Source organism: Falco punctatus (genome assembly GCF_963210335.1).
Source record: "Falco punctatus genome assembly, chromosome: 5".
NCBI classification, from domain to species: domain Eukaryota; kingdom Metazoa; phylum Chordata; class Aves; order Falconiformes; family Falconidae; genus Falco; species Falco punctatus.
Window position 1 is genome coordinate 70753725 of NC_137584.1, and position 23181 is coordinate 70776905.

The 23181-nt window shown below is 39.0% G+C and overlaps 1 protein-coding gene across 1 annotated transcript in view; it reads left to right on the top strand.

The window, feature by feature from the left end:
* Positions 1 to 22086, top strand: part of SIM1 (SIM bHLH transcription factor 1) — a 73002-nt gene extending 50916 nt beyond the window's left edge. The window contains exon 11 of the mRNA XM_080390035.1: positions 1682 to 22086. Within this exon, the coding sequence (XP_080246161.1) occupies positions 1682 to 2412 (731 nt within the window). The 3' untranslated portion in view covers positions 2413 to 22086. The remainder of the gene's footprint in view (positions 1 to 1681) is intronic.
* The last annotated feature ends 1095 nt before the right edge of the window (positions 22087 to 23181 follow it).

The window sequence follows — 23181 nt, forward strand, 5'->3', positions numbered from 1 at the left end:
TTTAGATTTAGGCAGTTTCAAACCTTGGCCTTTCACAAATGAAAATCCTTTTGACAATACTATGTGAATGTTGCTGTCAGAGCAGTTTCTTTGGGCAGAAAATATTTGCTTCCTTTTCTGTTCTTTTAATGTATCTTCTGGTAGTCCTGGCTCGGAGTCACCTTACGATAATGAGAATTAGCTGACCAGTACGACAGGCCCTGGATATTGGACATGAATCCATGCATTTCTGGTCATGCTCAGGAAGTTTGGAACACTGCAGATATGGTCTGTGCAGTGAGACAAGCTGAGCATATGGTTTAGTGCTGCGGTCAACCAGCTCCACAGTGTGTCATGGTGTGCTGGACCTATTGTGTGCGTGGATGGCTGGAGCTCCCTTCCAGCTCCAGGCCCTGGTGTTTTGGGTCCAGATCTTACAAGGGTGTGAAGGATAAATTTATGCTCATGAGTATTGAACAGTGTAGTACTTCCACCTACAAATGGCAGGGTACGTTGATGATAAAAGCCCATCACTGATTTTTGCCATGAACTCTGCCACACAGTGGTAGCTGGGCAGATCTGTATGCCTTGATCAAACGCAGAGCAGGGGAAACCGTGCTAGTCTGAAAATGGGTTTCCTTTGAGGAGTCCGGTCAACCAACCCAATGGGCCTCATCTCCAAAGAGGACTTTGCATGTGCTGAGGCAAAGGCATCGTTAAGTAATTTGTGTAAGTCCAACGCATGCCCTCCTGCAGGTATGTATCTCAGCAAATCCTTTATCAAGCACTTTATTATCGTGTGGCCTTAGTTGGTTGTTCAGGTTTAGGGTTCACTTGCTTTCTTCCTAGTGAGGTTTGACAGGTCTGATTCTGTGCTTTCAGATATATGCAAGCTGAACACCTTCTCTGATATGTCTGTGGGCCTTATTTTTTAAAGAGAGGTTCAAATACAGTTATATTTTCCCATTCTAAAAGTTTTATATGGCAAATATTTATGTGTTGGGATATGACATCGCATTTGTACAGTAACCCTGTTTAATAGCTATGGGTTCTTATGCTTCTAAAGAACTACTTCCTTACCTGTGTTTATTTATTGTTGTGTAACCTGCATAAAGTCACTATAGAGCCACAAGCTATTCCACAATGCTGTCTTTATGTTTTAGCTCCTGGAAAGGCCTCAGAAGATACGTTGGAATGATGTACATTTGTAATTCCTTGAGATTTTTGTTTTCATCATGGTACCAATTCACTCAGACTTTGTTGACACAAAGAGGTAGTGAGGGGTCAGGGCCTGAAGGTCAGTGCTGAGGGCACTTTGACATGCCCTATAGTACCCTGCCTAGCCTCTAGCTGCTCCAGAAGACATAGAGTTCCTGTAGAGCTGGTGCCATACCTGCTGGGCCTGTGCAGAAGCTTGGTTACCCTAGAGCATCTCAGGTGGCACTGGATTTCTATGTTGAGGTGCTTAGACCTCTGCTTCGTATATTTTCAGCTAGGTCACTTGTTCCATGTACAGACATTGGAAACTAGAGGTTGTCACTGAAAAGCAAGGGGTCTACCACAGGCATTTTTGGTGACTTTGTTATGAGTCACTTGCCTCTGTCTTGGTTTTCTGTCTGTAAAATAAGATTCAGGGTACTTGTTCTTTAAGATTGCTTGCCTCCTTCAATCTCAATGCTTGTCTCCTTTCTGTCTTTCCTAGGGAGAGGACACTGGGATGAGGACAGTGTTGTTAGCTCACCTGATCCTGGCTCTGCCAGTGAATCAGGTGACCGATACCGTGCTGAGCAATATCAAAGCAGTCCACACGAACCTAGCAAAATTGAAACTCTTATAAGAGCCACCCAGCAAATGATTAAAGAGGAAGAAAACAGACTACAACTGCGGAAAGTGACTCCTGATCCACTGATCTCCATTAATGGCACAGGGAAGAAGCATGCTATCTGTTTTGCAAATTACCCTCAGCAGCAGTTGGCAGGGGATGTCTGCCGCGTCCCGATGGTTGCCAACACTCCTCCCTGTGAACACATCCAGCAACGAGATGGAAAGATCATGAGCCCACATGAAAATGACTATGACAACAGCCCCACAACATTGTCTAGGATAAGCAGCCCTAATTCTGACCGAATATCAAAATCTAGTTTGGTACTAGCAAAAGACTACCTGCATTCAGATGTGTCCCCTCATCAAACCCCAGGGGATCACCCAGCAGCCTCTCCAAATTATTACAGCTCCCACAGGCAGTACTTTGATAAGCATTCTTACACATTAACTGGATATGCCCTGGAGCATCTATATGACACTGAAACCATTAGAAACTATTCACTAGGCTGTAATGGATCACACTTTGATGTGACTTCTCACTTAAGGATGCAGCAAGATCCAGCACAAGGACACAAGGGAACATCTGTTATAATAACCAATGGAAGCTGACACTTTTTTCTAAAAACTTCTGTGCTTTAAAAAGTAACCTTTGAGATCTAATTGGAAGATATTATATGTTTTCATGCCCTTGTCGTTACCAGCATTTGATATACCACAGTGCACTACAAAGAATAATCTAAGGTTTGAGGGGCTAAATTAGTTAACACACATTACTTTTTAAAAATAAAAATGCATTGGCATGCAGGTTAGAGTGAGTGGAGCTAAACTCAACATTGGTGCCATGCAAGATGAGAAGGATGGAAAAGGTCTAGGCAGGGAGTGCTTGAGGCAGATAGCAGAGCAATTTGTGTGCATTGTGTAAGAGCTGGCTGTTTGGAAACACTGCCAAGGGCAGCCCTTCTGAACTGCATGTGCACCACAGGTCCCAGCCAACAAAACTGCTATGCACTCTTTTTATGCGGAAAGTTGGAATGTGTTCCTTTGAAATACACAACAAAAAGTGTACTTCTGGTGATCTGTTTATTCCCTAATGGCCAAGTATGTTATGCTGCTCCATGGTATAAAGCATCCATGGCTAACCAATACAAAAATCAAAAAGGGGAGAAAGAAGAGAGAACTCAAATTGTTATTTCCTTGTGTACTCACATGCATAGTTATTTACACATGCTTGATTTGAAAGGAGTCAAATGAGCAGTATCCTTATGATTAGTACAATCAAGTATTTACTTCTACTGTATTTAAAAGAAAGAGGGCCTTTCTCAGTGTACTTTTGAGAAACACATAGGGCTTGGTTGTCTTGATGTAGAGATGGGAGATTGTCCTCATATTTTTGCAAGGTTGCACAAGGTGGGTAGTGGAGTGAAATGAAAGGAAATTGTCAGGAGAAATGGGGAGAATAGGCTGGAACTAGGAGTGGTCCAAGATAAACACATTTAACCCTATAGCTATGTATGCCATTTAGTAATATTATAAAAACAGGAAAAGTGGTTCTAAGTGGCTGAATAATGAAGTATTAATTTGAAACACAGAAGGAACTCAGTAGAATCTAGAAATTTTGCTGTAAAATGCAAATGCAATTGCATAAGTGTGAAAATATGAGAGATGAGAATAGACAGAAACTGTATGGTGGTTTGTCCTACTTCTGATAAAGTTTTGGAGTAAATTAAGAAAGTATAGAAATTTGTAACTGCTCTGTCGGACATACAGTGAAGTAATAGGTATAACTTTGAAAAAGAGATAGGCATTCTTTTCTTACTTGCAGCAGAAAATGTAATGAATATCAAAACATATTACGGGTATCAAAATTGGTCATATGTTCATTAAAAAATACTGAGGAAAGTCAGGGTTCCAAGAAATTCAGTTGTCTTAAGAATGCTGATGTTATCGGGGCCTGTCCTAGACTTATAGAAGACATCAAAAGAGGCAGAGAAACGTTTTGCAATTTTTAATAATCTCATGAACAAAGAGACACTAATTGTTTGGAAAAGAGTAAATAAAAAGCATATGCTAAAAAGAGTAAAATAGGGCATTTGTAGGCACAATTGGTAGACCTGTCCTTCTTTGTATGGCATTTATATGAAGTCTCAAAGTTGACTTCCATGGGAGCAGGACCACTGCTCCCTATTACACCAATGTGGAGTTAAGGGGACTTGTGGTTACTAAAATGAGATCAGCACTAAGTCTAGCTTCATTTGTAACATTAAGAAGCTCGACATATGGGACTGAGTCATCAATGGGACTAAATATAAACCAGCATGCTATGGGTGGGTTAAAAATATCTATTTTCAAATAAAACTAATCAGAAGCAAAAGCTAAATAATAACATTCTAAGCCACGTAAGTAGAGATGTACTTGAAAGCAGAGGAAATTACCTCTCTGAACTTGGAATATTGTGTATAGTCCTGATCACTCCAAGGCAGATTGTGAATGTTGAATTGAGTAGTACCTTACTCCATAAGCAATCTTTGTTGACTGCAGTGTGATCACTCCTGATGAAATGTACGTTGAACACAAGGAAGGGCAACACAGTCTGGTCTTTATTATCTAAACCTCATAATAGAAAAGGTGGAGCAGAGCTCAGCAAAAGATAAAGAGACTGAAAGATCTAATAAAAACTTTAAATAAACTGGGTCTGTCATCTTTGCAAGGGAAAAGAGAAAGGGAAAATGTCACTGGTGTGCACCAAGCTCTGCACGGAGGAGATATAAATAATGGTCTAAAACTATTTGAACTAGTGGCAGAAATGAGAGACAGGGCATTGAATGTTAGCCAAGGCAAAATGAGAACAAAATGATTTGGCAAGAAGTTTATTTGACTAACTGCCAAATGAACAATAAAGGTCATAAAGAGAAGCAGCTAGAGATTTTTGTTTGTTTGTTTGTTTTAAGATAAAAGCAAGACAAATAATTGAGGGGAAGTAAAACATTGACAACTGTTAACTCAGAGGAAGGAATGGACCAAAATGGACTTCTTTCAGCCCAACAATTGTATATATTCCTAAAGCATAGGAATGAAAAAGTATTTTTGATAAATCTAGTTCTGGATACATATTTATTTCACTTATTCCTATGAATAATATGAATAAACTTGTATTTGGAGTCTCATTGTACAGTATTAAAATACAATTTGCAAAGCGAATTAGAGTAGAGGTACATGGTATCATATTATCCCTACTAGTACATATAAAAATAAGTCTAAGTGTCAATATTATTTTGTATTACAGAAGAGTTTCCTAAACAGTTTGGATGAATGGGAATTTGTCAGCACTCAAGTTTCTTGGGATCACCAAGCACTCTTGTTATCAATCTTCTCATTAGAAGTTAATAGAGTTCTGCAGACCAGCTGCAGTTCCCTGGCTATCATCTAATGGCCACAAGCAGTCAGGAGACCACAGTTTGGGCACGGTTGTATTCGCATTCTGCACTTTCAAAAAAAAAACCAGGTACAATATAAGATGCTTATACTCTATATGATTTCACCTAGGAAAAAAAGCCGGTGTGCTATGCAATAAAAATTCCCCATTATTATCTATTGTGATATTGAAATAAAACTTCCCAACTTGTAGTTATTGATCCTATTTTCAATAGTTCCAGTCCACAACAATGAAAAATGTAAAAAAATGCACTGTAATGAATGGAATATATCAGTACAGCAGTCTGTACATGCAGCCACATTGTGCTACAAGCAAAGGCTGATGCTCGCTCTTCTCATGGGATTCCAGCAACTGGCACTCCTTAGCACTTCAGTACAACCTGCTAGAGATAGATGCCTTTTGTCAGCTAATTTGCCATCTTGCTTCTTTAGATAGCCAGGAATTTCTTCTCAATTGACAGAAATCATTAAATGTAGACTTAGACTCCGCATGCTACATGAAAGCAAGTTTGCAATCTTAATTCTAGCATATAATATCACTGCAGCTCATATTACATGTACTTTTCAATATGGTATAAAGCTTATTTTTTCTAGTATATATTTATTTAATTCAACTTTTCATTTAGTATCCTTCAAGGATATCATCTTCTTTTTTTTGTTTCTTTGTTTTCTAAATCAGATAAGATGAGATATTTTGCAAAACTGAAAAATGCAAGGCATTTCTACCAAATATATTTCCAATGTATCACATTAGCTAAAGGTTACCACTTCAAATGAGGTATGTAGGTTGTGTTTTGGAACAGAAACAATATAAACTGCTGTGTTGTATCATTTCTCTGAAATAATACTTTTTTGCTATTAACACCAAATTAATATTTTGTAGCTACTCCAAATACAGAGTGACCACAGGTCCTTCAAACCATTTCTTACTGATATCAGTGGATGGTGTGTTATGATTTTTATGCATTATGATTTTGATATATGTCTTATTTAAAGAAGCAAAACCCCCCTCTATACAAAATCGCAGCCCAGGGGCATGGAGTTTGTAATTTTGGACAAATTTGCAAAGCAATTGTTAAAATAGAAGAACCTTACTCAGCAATTTGTCCCATTGACTCAAATGGGAATATTTGTGGAGTAAGCTACTACTTAATATATGTAAGGGCAAAAAAGCTGACTTCTTGTGAAGTGTCAATAGGTTTGGGGTTTGTAATTTATTTTTTTAAAAATCTCAAGATGTGAGTATGGAAGCTATGGAAGGTAATAGCTGTAATGGCTGTGTTTCTGTAATAGAGATTATTTATACGTGCTTTGAAAAAATGAGTGCATCTCCCTGCACTGAAGAGCCCCAGAAGTATTTCTTGAGCTTTGAATGGCTTTTGCTGATGTGTCCACAACACTGCCATAGGTTACACAGTGAAATTTTGCTCTTTTAAACTCTTTTAATCACTCTAATCTGAATCTTGTTTTTATCTCTGGATGTGCAGCATTTATTCATTAATGTCCCTAAGTATGTCAACCACCATATGTTCATTTATGTGAACATCCTGAGTGAGCTGGAAAAAATAAAAGGTCACATAGCATTTCTGGAAGAGGTGCAGCCACCCCAGAACATCAGACTGGCTACTCCAAAGGTCAGTTAACCTTTCAGTCAAGGAACAAAGCTATAGCACACACATTGGTTTCAGACGTTCTGCATACAAAGCTGTATATAATGGGGATTATAGCATACAGTTCCAGGATCAGACCTAGCTATGTCTATTTTAAGGTGGCTATAGTTAATGTCTGGTAGTAAACGGATTCAGGCTCTGGTCTCTCCATGATTTGCAAGTTTACTGAAAACACCTAAGGGTCTTAAGGCAATACAGGCTTTGTTATTAGGAACAATGGTGGATGAACATGCTTTCCTGTAGGTATACTGGATTAACTCTAGATACCTCCATAGTGCGGAGGAGGACCTATTTTACTTTATTTGCAGTTAGTATTGAGGTTTAAATATTTCAGCTCTGTGCACTGAGAAAACCCAAAAACCAACAACAGAAAAAACAAAACAAAAAACCCTCCAGTTTTTATTATAACCCTTCAGTTTGGTGTTAGTAAAGCCTACCAGAGGTGTAGCTGAGGGTTTAGCTGTTATTCTGAAGGCCAAAAAATTAAATAGTCTTCTGTTCAGAGTGGATAGAGCACTAGTGTGACTCCATTTCATATTTCCTTAGAGCATTTATTAGTGAAAAAAAAATATGTTGTGAGGTTAAACTTCACTGTGGCATTTAACTTATGTATACAAAAACTCTGTGGATAAATCTGGCTCTGAGTTACTAGGAATACATCCCTTTCTGAAAAGAGGTAATTTATGACTCCATCTATGAAGCTGTATTTGAAAGGCAAGATCAAATACAGGAAGAAACAAAGCTTTTTGTCTGGTTGTAGTCACTATTTAACTCCCCTTTCTCAAGATTGAATTTCTCAAGATTACCTATTGTAGGATTCAAAAGACAATTTTAAAACATTTTTATTTATTGCAATTTGGACTGCATGATTTTTTTTTTCTTTTCAGCTACCGATACAGTGGGAAGATTAGAAATGCAAGAAATAATCTTGCTCACTTATAAAATGTTGGCATCCTTACATCTCTAAGAAAATACAGTCTATTGGAAAAAGTACTTTTAAGGCACTGCAACTTTTTCCCAAGGTAGATCTTTCAATGCATAAAACTATTTATCTAGCAAAAAAAGCACTTGAGACATAATGAAGCATTTCATGTTTCCTTTAAACCAACGGGTTATATTTATGGAAAAAAAGACACCGATTGCCAGTGTTTCAAATCCCATGCCTTGCAATGTATAAGGTCTAGTGACATTGTAGCATAACATCTGTAATTTGAAGTTTTCCTTTGGAATGTAATGTAGGAAACACAATTTAGCTATGTCAACAATATCTTGCAAAGTGTTCCCATTTATAATTATTTATATTGTAAATAGCTTTCTGAAGTAAATTTGAAGTTAATGTGCATAAGATGTATTTATTATGTGAAGATTTTTTTTTGGTTTAAAATATAGCTACTAATATGCAATTTTTGTCTGTTCTTCTACATTTTTAAACTAAGATTTGTCCTATGTAGGATACATTGTCAGGAATTCACTTTAATTAATGGTAGCATTTCTCAGAATTGGGAGAGGACACAGTAAAGGTAAGTTACTTTGATTCCTGTGAATCCTAAGTGCTCTCAGAATCTTGAATGAAGTTTAGCAAAATATGAAGAGACACAGATAATATACTGCTACCGCATTTAAGAAAGACATCTGAATCTGCTCAGATACTATTTGAATCAAGAAAAGCCGACTCACAGGGCCTTGATTAAGGTTGTCTACTTTGTGAATAGTCTGCCATGTTTCTTGAAGCCACCCACCACCCCTGTGCGTCAGCTAAATCAGCTTGCTGACTTGGAGCGTAACATCCCTTAGGTGCTTAAAATACTATACACAGACAAAGAGCAGTATTATGACAAAGGAGTAGGCCAGAAGTTGTGCTAAACTGCATTCAGACCCGAGAGCTGGCTATTAGTTGGGTCTGTGTGCTTGTATGGTTCAATTGACCCATAAAAACATGAGACACTGCAGCAGCTTAGTGGCTGCAACTCTTGCCTGGTCTGGGGTTTAGGTCTTTTTGAACTCAGGTCACAGTGTTCACTTTCTGGAGCGGTTTCTGAGCCATCAAACCCATCCTCTCAGTCATTCTCACTGAGGGTCTTCCCTGCAAGTGAACAAATGCGAGACTGATGGTGTCAGAGTAATGGGAACCTGATGCGGTGGTTGGATCAGAAAGCAGCTTTCTCAGGATACGATGGTTGCTCACTTATTTTCCATTCTCAAGACTCAGAGCAAAATGCATAAGCAGCAGTGATGGGGGTGAGATGCACCGAAGAGTCAGTTTTGAGTCTCAAGGAAATTAATTGCATAAAATAGAGATGAAATTGTGTCGCTGGTCCTATGTTCCTGCATGGACATAGGCACTCAGTTCTTGGAGATGCTCCTGGGATTAGGCAATACTCTGCAGTATTGAGTTAGATGTTTGAACACGGTTCATAATTTTAGCATTTCCTACAGGGTAGTTTAGGCAGTTCCCCTCTCCTTGGCCTGAATTTGGCCCTGGCTTTCCATGCAGGCAGGAAATGGTGTCATCTTTTCCCCAAATGATGCTGTTTAGCTGTGCAAAACATGTGTTGGGTTTCTTTCATTCTTTTCTTTTTTATTTTTAAATGCATGAGTGAGGGGTTTCAGAAGTGCCTGTTATTGACCTACCTCTCTGCCTTTGAAGCCCATACTGAAAGAGACACTGAGATCAATAGGCACTCATGGGACCATATTTTCCTCCATAGGACAGCAGTAGTCCTAGTTTCTCCATGCTTAGCTCTGCAACAAAACTCAGTATCATCCTCACCATTATGCACTGAAAGTCCTGCCATATCTATAACTGCTCTTCTAGCGTGTAAAGAGTACCCATTGCCCACTAGGGTCTGTGCATTCTTGGCTCCTAGGCTCTGCAGTGAGGAAATCTGCTGTCATGGCCACTGTAATAAAAGTGTGTGATACCATCAGGAACTTCCTCTATCCCCATATGGTGGCCATCAGAGATTTCGGCATCAGCAATTTCATTTGATACAACTTCTCTGACTGTCAGAAGGTCACAAATAGCCTGCTGCTATGCAGCCTGGTGTGCCTGTGTGAATAAAAAGGGCTATGCGCCACAGTGCAAAGCCTGACAGACTACATGGTTTCTTCATGGATGTTAAATGGAGCTTCACTAAGCATGCATACAACACTCTGGACTATGGTCCAGAGGTCAGGTGCAAGACTGGAATACATGACAAGATACATGGAAACAGCTGGGCTTCACCATCATCAAGCCTGCTCATCCTCACAGACATCTCTCTCTGCCCAGAGTCTGTCATTACCTTTCTCCCAAACTCCTCTCATTTTTGGCACTCTCAGGCATTGTCCCTTCCATCTCCCTTTCCTCCTTTCTGCCCCAAGCCCTGGCCTGTGATTTCACAAATCCTGTGATCTAGCTTGTCCAGCAAGTGTCCTCAGTTGATCCTGAAAATTGTGTTTTCCTTTTCATGAGGAAAACAGCTATCATCTGACAACAGTTTCCATCACTTGCACTCCCCTTTCCCTTTTTTATACAGCTGGTGAAAATGCCATACTGAGGACCCTGCAATCTTTTCCTCACAGGCATTAGTTCTGCTACAAGAAAGCTATTGGTTGAGGGAATGGAGGTGATGAACTTTTCAGAAAAGCTACAGACAAAAGATGATAGATGCCTTCAGCATACTAAATACACATACTGCTTTAGCTGCACTGGAAAATATTGTCATTCTTGGCCTGCAAACAGAACATGAAGATAAAAGGTGAGAGCAGAGGATGTATGCCTGTATTGGAAAATAACAACAAAAGCTACTATTAGATAAACCTCAGAGGGAAACTTTGTCTAAGCATGCATTAAATTACATGCAAATAATTAAAATTTCATTATTACAGTTCATATCATTCTTATTAATTTGTCCTTTATTATCACAAACTGTCATCAGCTTTGTCCTTTTTATGATGTTATCTATATTTGTCACCTGTTACCTATATTCTTATTAATCTATAAATAAAAATATTCTATAACAAAAATAACATTAATATGAAATGCAGAGCATAAAATGAGGCTTGGAAAATAAACCCCAGAAAGTATCAGCATATTCAAAGCTTTCAACTGGCTGTCAGCTCCCCTATTTGGTACCCAACGTATCAGATGGTAAATGTCATACAGGAGCCATCTTTCGCTTCCAGCAGTATTCCTAGGAATTGTTAGTATGATGTATTTGGAAATTATGCCAAAGCTGTGTTGCCAACAGATAAACTTGTATATTATCAAGTGTGCTACATTTACTTGGGTTTTTTGTTTGTTGGGTTTTTTTTTTTGGTTAGGAGAAACATGACAAAATAGTGAAAAAAGCTTAAGGTTCCTTTTTTAAGCTGGACACTTTCAATTTCCCCTCAAGATGTAGCACCAGAGATGATTTGATTCACTTTCAAAGGGCAGACTGGAATCTTCCTATGGCACTTTCTATGTCCCTTGAAGCTTGAGGTAGCTCTGAAACGGTCAGCCTCTTGGGACTAGCTAGAGTGGCCTTGAGGCTACACTGATTTGTGCTACCTACCATGATGGTCTACATGTCTGTCACATGAAAAACAACGGCCCTCTGGCTTGTAGTGAGTTTACAAGTGCAAGAGTGCTGGAATAGCGGTGAGCATCTCACCACCATTTAAAAACACTTTTTTACATTAGTATTGTGTCTTGTGAGGTAAAGCAGGTTAGGCTAGGCTGCCACCTTTCTTCCGTGCTATTAGCTTCACAAATTGTAAGAAATGAAAGGAAGAAGGTACCAGAAGATGTGAAACTATGCTTTTTCTCCCACACTGCCCAGCAAAACTTGAGTAAACATCCACAAGACTGTTCTCATCAGGGCAGAAGAAATGTTTGCCCAGTAGAGTCCTGCCTGTATCCAGCCAGGTAAGGCAGCCCCTGTGGGAATGCCCTTTTGCACTGACAGTGGGGCAGCTGGCGAAACCATGTCTGTATGTAGAAGCTAACCAAAAGCCCATGCGTGAATGTCGGTGTTTTCCATGTTGGTGATGTGTCCTGTCAAAGGACACTAAGATCACCATGTGCTGAGCCTTTTGCTGCTTCCCCTTTACCTTTGCATCCATTTGGAGGCCAGGATGGGGAAAGCCAAGATTGTAGAGCAGCTTATGCAGTCCTAACAGGAGTCAGATCCACTTTTCATATGAAGCTTCTTCGTTTTGATTCTGACACAAGACATTTCATCAGGTTATGAATTATTTTTACAAAAGCAGGACTGTGTTTTGTCTGGCTGGTTTCTCTGTGGGACAGTTGTATTTTTTTTTTTTAAACAATATTAGTGAAAGGCATCTTTTGTGTTTTCAATTTGGAGCGCATCAGTGAGGTGAAAAATACAGTATTAGTGTTATGACTATTTTAGTTGAGGGCACAACTGTGCATTTTGATGTTATGTTTCTGCCTTTCTTCAATCACAAAGGCAGAACCTTTCTTCTGTGCCGCTTTCTATTTAACCTCCAAAACAACTGCAAAGTATTAGAATGACTCCAGTATCCTCTCCAGCATGAATGTTTCTTGAGCTCAAGAGAAATGCCCACAGTTTCATTAGTCTGGTTATCTGACAGACTGCTCATAGAAAACAGCTGATTCTTATTTTTTTTTAACTGAACAGCTTTGGCTTCCTGTGATCAATCTTCTCAGCTACAGCAGTAAATATGCTAAACTGCAGGTGCCAGCAAGCTTTGAGACAGTCTGAGGCATGAATGTTGACTCATGGTTGTGTTTTGTGTGTCATCAAACAGCCTACCTTGTGTACAACTATTTGGCCTATTGGTTAACTTGGGTTTTTAACTTAATATGTGCTTATTTACCTAAGGAATTAGATCCAGTGTGGGAGAGTTGCAAAACAGCCAGCAGTTTAGGAGTTTAGTAAATAATCTCAGCTTTGTTCAGTTTTGCTCTGGGTCAGGCTGCTGCATGGAGTAATTCCATATGGCAACCTGATTTGAGCTTACTCAAAGTAAACCTTAAAATGGATTTTGGCAAAATCCATCCAGCCATCAGGAACCCATTCTCAGTTTCGGCTGAGGATTTCCTGATCGCTTTCTTCATTTAAAAGAAGAAACAACAACAACAAAAAACAACAGAAAAAGAGAAAAACTTTGAAACTTTTCTACTATATGAAATACCCTTTTCCCCCTCTCCCAAATCGTAACCATCTTGTGCCCTTTTAGGGTGCTCTAATTTACGCCAAGAGTTATAGAAGTAAGAAGGTGCAAACGTGGTTTAAGGGACTTTGCCTGCCTCCAGCCTGCTTTGCTGGGTGCCTTTGACGGTGTGGTGCGATGGATGCAGCCTCTGGCGAGGGAGAGGCGTGATGGGCTGCAGCGCCCACTCTCCACCCTTCTGCCCCCCTCCTGGCTCCTGGTGCAGAGCAGCAGCTGCCTGGTCCCTGACCAGCCTGTGCCATAGGGGTGCGCGGGCTGTCGGAGCCTGTGCTGCTGGGGTAAGGGTAAAGGGGAAGCGTGGGGATCTGAGCAGTGAGAGAGCCTCCAGCGGGGTGCTGCTGCCATTCAAAAGCCAGGGGTAGAATCCTGACATTAATGAAGTCGTTGACAGAAATGCTTTGGTCCCACTGAAGCATGGCCAAAAATGTAAAAACATTTTGAAAACAACACTTGAGGCAGCTGAGTCTGCTTCCCTCGCTGGAGCGAGTGAAAGCGTAAGTAAACAAAGAGATTTACTCCTGTTTGAAACAAACATAATTAAAAAAAAATGTGGGTAGGAAAACAAGTGCACACAAAATCCTCACTTGTCATTTAGCTGAACGATGTCAAATGTGAATAAAACCCCAGAGATAAAACTTGGGCTAGAGAGTAGAAATTCTGTCAGGTCTATTTCAAAGTGGGGCTCATAGGAAAAGCTGCTGATTGAAATCAATACAGCAAGACCCGGAATCTGAAAAGACCATTTCTAAGACCTGAGAGGGTCACTGAGCAGAAGTGTCAGTTGATAGGATTGAGGCTGAAATTGCCTTCACCAGGGTGCTTTGGTGTTTACTTTAGTGACTACTTGCAGCCAGTGGCTGAGCATACATTTAACATCCCACCTGAGATCACTCTGCCAGGGCAAGGAAGTTTTTAAAGACTTCTGTAGTTTAAACAACTCCCTCACTACCCACATCAACACGTCACAGGTTCTGTATATTAATCCACAATGTTTGACTAATGTACTGCATCAAATGAATTTAAGAGGTTATTTTTTATGGAGAGAATTTAAAAGAGATTGAAATTCTCTGTTTTCTGCTTCTATGAAAACATTCACTCATTTGACTTTTTAACAAGTTGTGATTGATCACATGAAAGTTTTTCAAACAGACTTTGGTTGATATTTTCCTTTTTTACACAACAGCAATGGATCATATTTTGGTATTTGTTTATTTTTTTAATTATGTGGCACTTCGTTAGGTAATGGCTTCACAGGGAGGGGCCAAATACAGATGCTTTATAGCATTAGCAATTACTGTAAACATTTTTGGTAGTTTGTAAGAAGGATATGGAAAAGTGATTAGAAAATAAATAAACAGAGGATCTTAATTTCCATTTCTTAAATGTAATTTTCCTGCACTGGAATTGCAGTGTTAGAAAAATAATTTCAAAAAGTCAAGAGTAAGAACTGAACTTTTCATTTATGCCAAAAAGAATGTACTGTATTTAGATTACAAGGTACTTCTACAATTGCTGTTTTAAAGTGCTGTTTTTGATGCCCACTTAAAACCACGCTACTTTATGAATATAATGAAGAACTTCATATTCAATTGCACTGTATTTTTATTACAAGGAGGTGAAGAGGAGAGAGAACATTCAGGCAGAGTTTGCCCAGCCCAGTGTTTCCATTTTAATTACTATCTATTTTTACCACTCAGATTCTTAGCAGGTCACTCCATCTCACTGAGGTAAGTGAAGCTGTAATGACTTGCTCCAGCTAAAGATCTCCAGATCTCTCTTTCTAGTTGTCATGGTTTCCTATGAGAATGAAGTTCATGCAACCACATTGTCTCTTTGTCCATCTGTCAGTTACTTCATCCTTAATATCTTTGCAACCCTTCAGCCTATTTGAACTGAGTTTTCAAAAGAGACATCAGTCTAAATTATCACATTTTTTAAAAAAAATAGGATGCTACAAAGAGGCAAGACCTTCTGTGCTCAAGTAAAGTGAAACACAGGCTTTCATCTTACACAACATCAGAACATGGAAATTCAAGGCACAAGAAACCAGACCTTAGAGAGTGAGGTTCTGTGGGTTATCTTCTCCTAGAACTGCGTATTTTATTGTATTTAAAGTTACTTTGATTCAAATATAGCTGGAAGATTAATTTATGTGTCTGAGCTTTGAAAGACTAGATGGTCTCCTGCATCAGGGGAACATTTGTTGACATGGTGAAACACTGATGCTCAACTGAAAATATTTCAAAAGAGCTATACGGTCCACATAAAAGTGTCACTGAGTTAAAAAATATCCCAACACAAATGGATTTAAATCTGTAAAGTGATTTAATTAAAAAACCCCAAACATCTGACTTAGAACTGCTTGCCTGGGTATGAATCAAATAAGAGGAAACATTACATGTCTATTTTCAAGCAGTGTCCTTACGTCTACTGTGATATTTCAGCTCTGCAGATTTTTTTACTGTAGCTTTCAAATTATTTAGAGTGATAGTGAAGACTGCTATGATGATGTATATAGAAAGAGCTAGTTTTAAAATCCAAACATGACTGATAAGAGGATATTCACTGTGATATTGGACATTGCTACAATGACCACATAAATTCCACGAGGTGAAGAACAAGGATAAAGCATGCAAATTCACAATGGTACGATACATTTGCAATATGGATTGCACTTATCTTTTTATTTGCCACTGGCAATGTAAATTATGTGCAACAGAATGGAGATTCGAATGATCCAGCATCTGCATAACACTGTAAATTACACTGCACAAAGTATGCTGAAGAAAAGAAGACTTTACCATTATCTAGTTCAAATGAAACAGTGCATAAAGCAGTGTCCAAATATCAGTTCCAGACTAATGATGAGCGGACCCTTACAAGTATAGAGGTTCAAATACATTTTGGCATAATTGTATTATACATAAGGATTTTCAAACATACTCTTCCAATTCACTTTTACTGTCAGTCAGAGGCAATAATATTAAAATAATAACAAACACCTGAGGTGACCTGAGGTTTTTCAATGCTTATATGAGTGCATCTAGGTTAAGATCTTTAGTGTCTTTCCCACTGTACCATATTCCACATGCAGTCTTTTGTCCTTCTTAAGGGCTTCCTCTTCTAGTGAATGGAGAATGCTTTGCTAGTTGTACACCTGCACTCCCTGGAAACAGTGTATTTGTTTGGCTGCTGCAGTTGTGAAGGATCTAGTCATGGTCTTGGCCACTCTTACCTGTAAAATTGCAAGATGATCTGAGGGAACTTCCTTGGTTCTCCCATAGATTTCACAGATTTGAATTTACTTTCTTTCTCACCTTGTAGATAAATTCAGATTATAGAGATTTCAGAAGGCAGAGAGAAAAATAAGGCAAGAGTCATTCACATGCAAAAAAGTGGCACACAGAACATTCTGGCTGGAAATTGATGGATACATGTAGGAGGAAGATAGAAGACCATGAAATGAAGTTGACAGGAAGGCAGATACTTCAGCTTCCTCTAACTTAAGAAGAAAGATTCAGTGGACTTGCTGGCAACTAGTAAGGTTTTATTAATTTGTGTTGGTTGATTGGTTATCTTTTGCATGAGAAAGATAGTTTTAGCACTATAACAAGTATGCCCACCTCTGCACCCCTCAGTCCAAATATATTTCACCAACACCAGCAATAGTTTTCCCTGAGTAACCAGTGAAACAGCAGATCTTCAGCGAAGAGGAAAGAACAGATTTAGTGTTTTTAAAATAGTCTTTGTCTTATGTCTGTGAAGTGACACAAGACCTGCCTTCAAGTTTGATTACTCAGGAAATGGAAGAGAAATAATAATTTCTCTTTCAAACAGTTTGTGCTGCAGGTTCTATTAAAGCATACTGTTTATATCTTCATTAATATGAGGTTATTCTCAAATAATCCAGAAAGACTGATGCTTTCAGTTTTATTTATAATTTTATATCCTTTTCTATGTGATGATAAGAGAAGACATATTATTTTATATTTTTTTTTAAACAATGGCCTTGTGGCAAAGAGGCAATGTAATGAGATATACAAACAGATTTCCAAATGCTGTCAGGCTTGACAGTGTGTGGTTAAGGACCAGTTTTGCAGCCTTTGTGCCTGATTCCTATCTCAGCCGCACCAGTGTAAGGTGGGGGGGGATGGCTCCACTGCAGTTAGAAGCTGTCCACCTCTGGTACATTTTACAGCAGGCTAATTGCAGCAAATTAACTAGAGGTATTCCTGACTTAAGATGGTGTAAAGAAAAAGAGGTCAATATGAGCCTTTTTGACAATATCCACTGTGCTCACTGATTCTTAGATGTTATATAGTTGTCATAAATCAAACAGCAGGTGGTTTTAATGATGAAATTATCCTTACTAATTTTTAAGCTGTCACAACAGATCTAAAGGCAAGTCATGTGGTTGAATTGGAGTGGGTTGTTTTTCCTTAGAAATGCACAAAGCATTCTGTCTTCAATTCTGAAAGTGGAAACATGACTTCTTCCTGGCCTTGCCTGGGCATGTGGGGCTTGCTGGCTCAAAGGAAGAATGATATTTTCTTTAAAAAAAGAAAGACAATCTCTTTAAAAATGTTCCAGAAAGATCAGGTCATATCTTCCCCAAAAGATCCTTAACATCTTTTGTAACAGTACCAACAATAACTCGGGCAGGTTTTGGACAAAGTAACAGTGAAAAAAAAATAATATCGATGGCCATCTCAGACACAGAGCTATGGCTCATGAACAGATTGATGTGTTCACGCACAATTGCTCTGAGAGGCCCTAGACATGTTGGGGTCAAATTGGCAAAATAGGTAGCAACTGTATTCTCACAGCAGCCTCTAAAGTAGAGAGGCAGATGTCTATTCTATCTTGCAAACACATTCTTTTACAATGTGTTACTTCATCTCTTTTATTGCACAAGAGGAAAGTGAGAGACAGAGAATCAAGGATAACACTAATGATACACCATATGGAATCCATAAACAATGTTGTACTAGAATAAGATGGTCTTTAAAGGGGGTGGGGGCCTTATTGTACTTGGGCCAGACATTACCTAACTCCCCAGGTGAAAGAAGGAGAATAGGTGAGAATAGGGAGCAGATGCTGGGAGCATGAGATTCGAAGCAAGGCTTTCTGGAATATATAAAGAGCAGCTTGAATCCCTTTAAAGGTGTGAGTTACTTTGTATTAAAATAGTCCACTTCTGCTCTCCGGGAGCTGAACCTTCTTCACAAAGACTACTGAAGAAAATACTATTTTGAAACTGGATTAAGAATTTGGCCTGTTTGTGAACCACGTAGGAAATCCCATGCTTTCATGTGAAGACATGAGGTCCGTAAGGGGGAAAATTACATCCCACAGTACAAAATGCCCTTTTTTTGACAAAGAGAAGCCAGTAATAAAAGTAAAGACTCAGGGCTGTCCTAAAAATCTGGATAGGGCAATGGTTACACTGCCACTTCTACAGTCTTCTAGAGCTCATTTTGGACAACACTTTACTCAGCAAGTCGCCATGCTGAAAGCAGTTGTCGTTCTTGGTGCTGGCACCTGAGTTGACCTAGCCCACAGGCCAGTGAACGGGCAGCTGTCTGCAGCGAGGAAGCTAGCAGAGTTAGTAATTCCTCTTCACATCGCGTCTGAGTGGCCAATGTTTTAACTGCACGAGGTTAGGGAAGAATGATGGTGTCTGTCTCCCCCAGCACATGTGAAGGTTTCAGGTTTTGGCCTTGTTGTATTTGACCTCATTTAGCACAAGAATGCTTTTATCTAAATCAAAGCCAATTTCTAGTATTAGTCTGAACTTGTTAAGACCCCCAGTGAACAAAAATATCACAGGAATTAGGCAATACGTTCAGAATGCATTTTGAAGTTTTAAGCATGTGCTTAAGTGCTTTTCTGGCTCTACTTTAATGAAAGATGGAACAGTAATGTGGAAATATTACCAAGAAATACTGTTTCATTAAAATTGGAATGGATCCCAGCGATGAACAAAACTCAAAACGAAGTCCTACTTTGAGATTTAAAAGTAGCTTCTCTCCATGTTTATTCTCCCCATTTTGGTGCTGCCTGATGTGAGCCCATGGTGAGTGCACCACAGTAAGCCTGCTTGACGCATTTCTGATGCGAGGTAAAACATACCTGTTATTGGGATGTACAGGGGCAGTACGAACAATAGCTGAAGTATGAAAGCATAACAGGAGATTTCTGATTGCTTATCTGAAGTTTATCTGACTTCCTTGAAAAGGTTATAGGACACAGAAATGGGTAAGGGTAGATTGTTGATATAGAAGAAAAAAAAGCCATTTCTGTTTTTGTTTCTTCTTTGATGTAATTCCATAATTTATCTAGTAACAGCAATAAAACGGAAGGAGATTGAGGGAGGGACCTTCATCTGATGCAAAACATTGTAGATATCCTAACTTCTGCATGTTTATTTGGGGGACAGGGCACAAACAACCAACTTGGAATGTCCTAGAAATGTTTTCTAGTTGGGGGCCTGTGCCTTTTTGCATCTATGACCAAGTCACCAAGCAGAAGCAGCCACTCAGACATCTCAGCCAAGGCCAAAATGAGGTGTCAGAGCAAGGTGCCCTTTCTGGTGGCTCAGAGGGAGGCAGGAAAAATCTGAAGGGAAGATAGTCAAATGTTTAGGGAAATAGCGAAGGATTTTAGGAGGAACAATACTCTGTTGTTTTCCACAGAATCTTTTGGCTGGATTACAGAAGAGGAGTCTGGGTTTTGTCTCTTTGCACAAAGGGAAGTGACAACTCAGGAGGAGGTAATTGTGCTGAGACTTGGTTAGCTCCCGTCCTGGGAGTAGCTGGGTGCTCATCACACATCTTTGCTTTGGGGGCTGACATTTTTTAACAGTACTCATGAGAATGGTGCTACCATGAGCATGGCAGAATGAGCATTGTGTGATGAAGGCTGCCATGCTGGGTCTGATCTCAGTGGGTTACTCTGGGCATTGACAGGCGACTCAGTCCTCCTGGATTTGCTAGAGCTATAGATTTTGACTATGAGCCAAAAGCTAAATGGGTCCAAACTAATGAAGGTTAGGTCAGTCAGTTGCTAATACATGTGATGGTCTGGACACAATCTGGATGGGGGGGATAAAGGGAAGTTTATCTCTGCACTCTGTTTCTCATGTGCAGCCATTGTCGGTTACCATTGTAAAATGTGACAACATAGTCTAGCCTTTTTCACTAGTAATTTTTTAAAAAATCTCATAATACCAACCTGCTACACTTCTTCCTTTCTTAGTTTAATGAAAGACAGGCAACAGCATCTTTTTAATGAAAATATTGCACAGTTAAGGATCTCATAGAACAATAGGGTTAAAATGGAAAATATATTTGTGAATATGATCAGCTCTTTTTAACATGCATACCCTGGATACCCATGACAATCTAGTGAACACTACGTTATTATGGGGAAGCACATGAAAGAAAAATGGACCATGAAGATGATATATAATAAAATTTTTCCTAATGTGACTTTTAGTACCACTTTTTTTTTTTCTTAGCTCAGGAGGAGACCTGAGCTATGCTGAGCAATTGCCAAATGGCATGGTAAACTAACAAGTGGGTTCTTTTGTATGTTATCTCCAGTTTAGTGGAACTTTGTAGGGCAACAACCCACTAGTAGATCACAACTCATTTTGGCAGGCCATTTTGTGTGCATTATTGACCTTTTCTTGCTGTCCATAAATCCTTGACAATGCTGACACAGAAACGCACCAACTGACCTTTCAAAAAATGTTGGAAATAATCCATTCCAGCTGCAGGCTGAGGACACTGACCATATTCAAATATAAATCTCCTCATCAGCACCATGGACTACTGGCAACAGTGGCATTCACACTCCCCAAACTGATTTTCCACACCAACAGGCCTGATGACCCTTATGAAGAAGAAAATTCTCACTGGCTAAAAGCAGGAGGAGGAAACCCCCTTTTTAAAAGTTGACAATGTAAGGAAAATTTAAGACAGCCCTGGCTTGACTTTCCCCAAAAGTAAAAAATGTTCTTAGCACCTGTAAGGTCTGTGGACCTCAGGCTCAAGCCCAGAATATTGTATGTTTCCTGGTTTTGAACTGGTATTCCTTTTTCATGTTTTAAAGCACAAGGCTTTCCCCTCAAAACTCTTTAAGCATTGTATTCTCTCCATTTGTAAAGTGCAATATTTTTTTTTTCTTTTTCTTCTAAAGGAAAAATAGAAAAGAAACCCCACACCTTGAGAACTGACCCTTCAGCTGTGATAAACTATTGCAGTTGTGCAGAGGTCCACATGAGACTGGATCCTTGAACCAGCCTGGGTTAGCTAAGCTGCGTTAAGGGCCAGTTACACAGGGCTTACTGTCTGTGGAAATGGTCTTGTCGTCAGCAACGGATGAGCTGCTTTGAATGAGCTCTTGATGAGCATCCTGAGAGCACTGTAAATTGGCAGACTGCCTTACCTTGGGGTACTTTGTTTGTGTTCCTAAATTAATTAGCTTTGACTTATATCCAGTGAAGAACTACGTCACGATTTTCCTAGCAAACCATGATAAAATATATTAGTAGATATGTGAGATAAATATCACATACTTTCAAATAGCTGTACAAATGTCTGCATTTCTTTGGCGAGGGGGTGCACTGACTTCACTGAAATCAAACTCCTCTTTCAGGAAGACATGTGTATCTCTGTGAAAAAGGCAATTTGATTAATTGAGAGACAATCTAGAGCTGAGGTAGCAGCACAGAGATCTGTGTTCAGAAAGTGATAAAGACCAACCATTCGATGGGGTTGAAAGAGAAACTGTCTTTTCATATGATTAGCAATTACATTCAGAGTGCAATAATTCAATTTAAAACTATAGAAAGGAAGATGAAGTATCCCTCACATTCTTGAACTACAAAGTTCTTTAACTGCCAAGGTAAGGATAAGATCCTGATGGGGGATTCTGCATGTTGAAGGGTGTCTTCTGAAATGTGTGGTGTCAACTTCTATCATGTATAAGGAAATGTAAATGGAATCATGTAAATCATGTAAATCATGTAAATGGAAAAGTCAAAAAGATCCTATCTAGTTGTTTCAGGATAGTAGTTGAAATAAAATCTGTATTGTATATGTGTTAATGGTAAAAATCCCATTGGATCATGCTTATGGATACTAATCATGTTAATAATATTTCACATTTCCAGAGAAATGTAATTTGGCCTGTTTAAGTGCATGTCCAGAAAATTTATTGATGTGGATAGACAGAAAAAGATGGCTAAATAAATGGAAGTCTGCAATAAGCTTTTTTTCTTCTGTTTCTTTCTCACTAAACATCTTGGGTAGTAATCCTCAAAATAGTCTTTTTTTAGCCCCCTTCCCAGGATCTGTTGGTTTTTTTGTTACCCATGGACTTTGTAATACAGATTTGACTTTGCTAATATGCTTCTTTTTGCTTTGTATTTAATCTGGGGAAAGAAGTAGTAGTAGTATGTTCTGCATATAAGAGTGCTTCACATTTCTTTTCCAGCTGGCAAGTATATATTTTTTGTAATTATAGTTTCTACATTTGTTTCAAATTTCCCTGCCTCCTTGAAGTAAGGGATAATAGTTTTGAGAACCAGTGCATGGATATTAAACTAATCTGTGTAAACGGGAATTGCAACCGCTTGGATGAGATTCTAACACTTTTTTTTTTTTTCTTTTGTAAGGCCAGGGATCATGTAATGATCTAGTCCAGCCTTCCGTATAAGGCCATGAACCTGACTACGGTTCCACAGCTTCTTTTTAATGTGTACTCTCTAAGTACAGTGGAAATACTAAGCAATGGAGAATCTGATAAAGTTCTTCTGAAAAATTGTGGTGACAAAAGCTCTAAGAAGTCTAAAAACTGGGCCTTTTTGTGGGTCTGCAACTAGCAGATGCCCTTCATAATTGCATGCAAACTTTTTATAAAAAGCCAAAATATATTAGTCTGTGTGACTTGAATATTTCAGAGCCCTTAGATTTTAAAGGATAAAAAAAATTTAAATGACTATTTGTATTGATGGTATACTTTTGGTGCAGATGCTTCAATACTGTTTAAATGACTGAATATTTGCTTCTTTTAATAGTGTCTT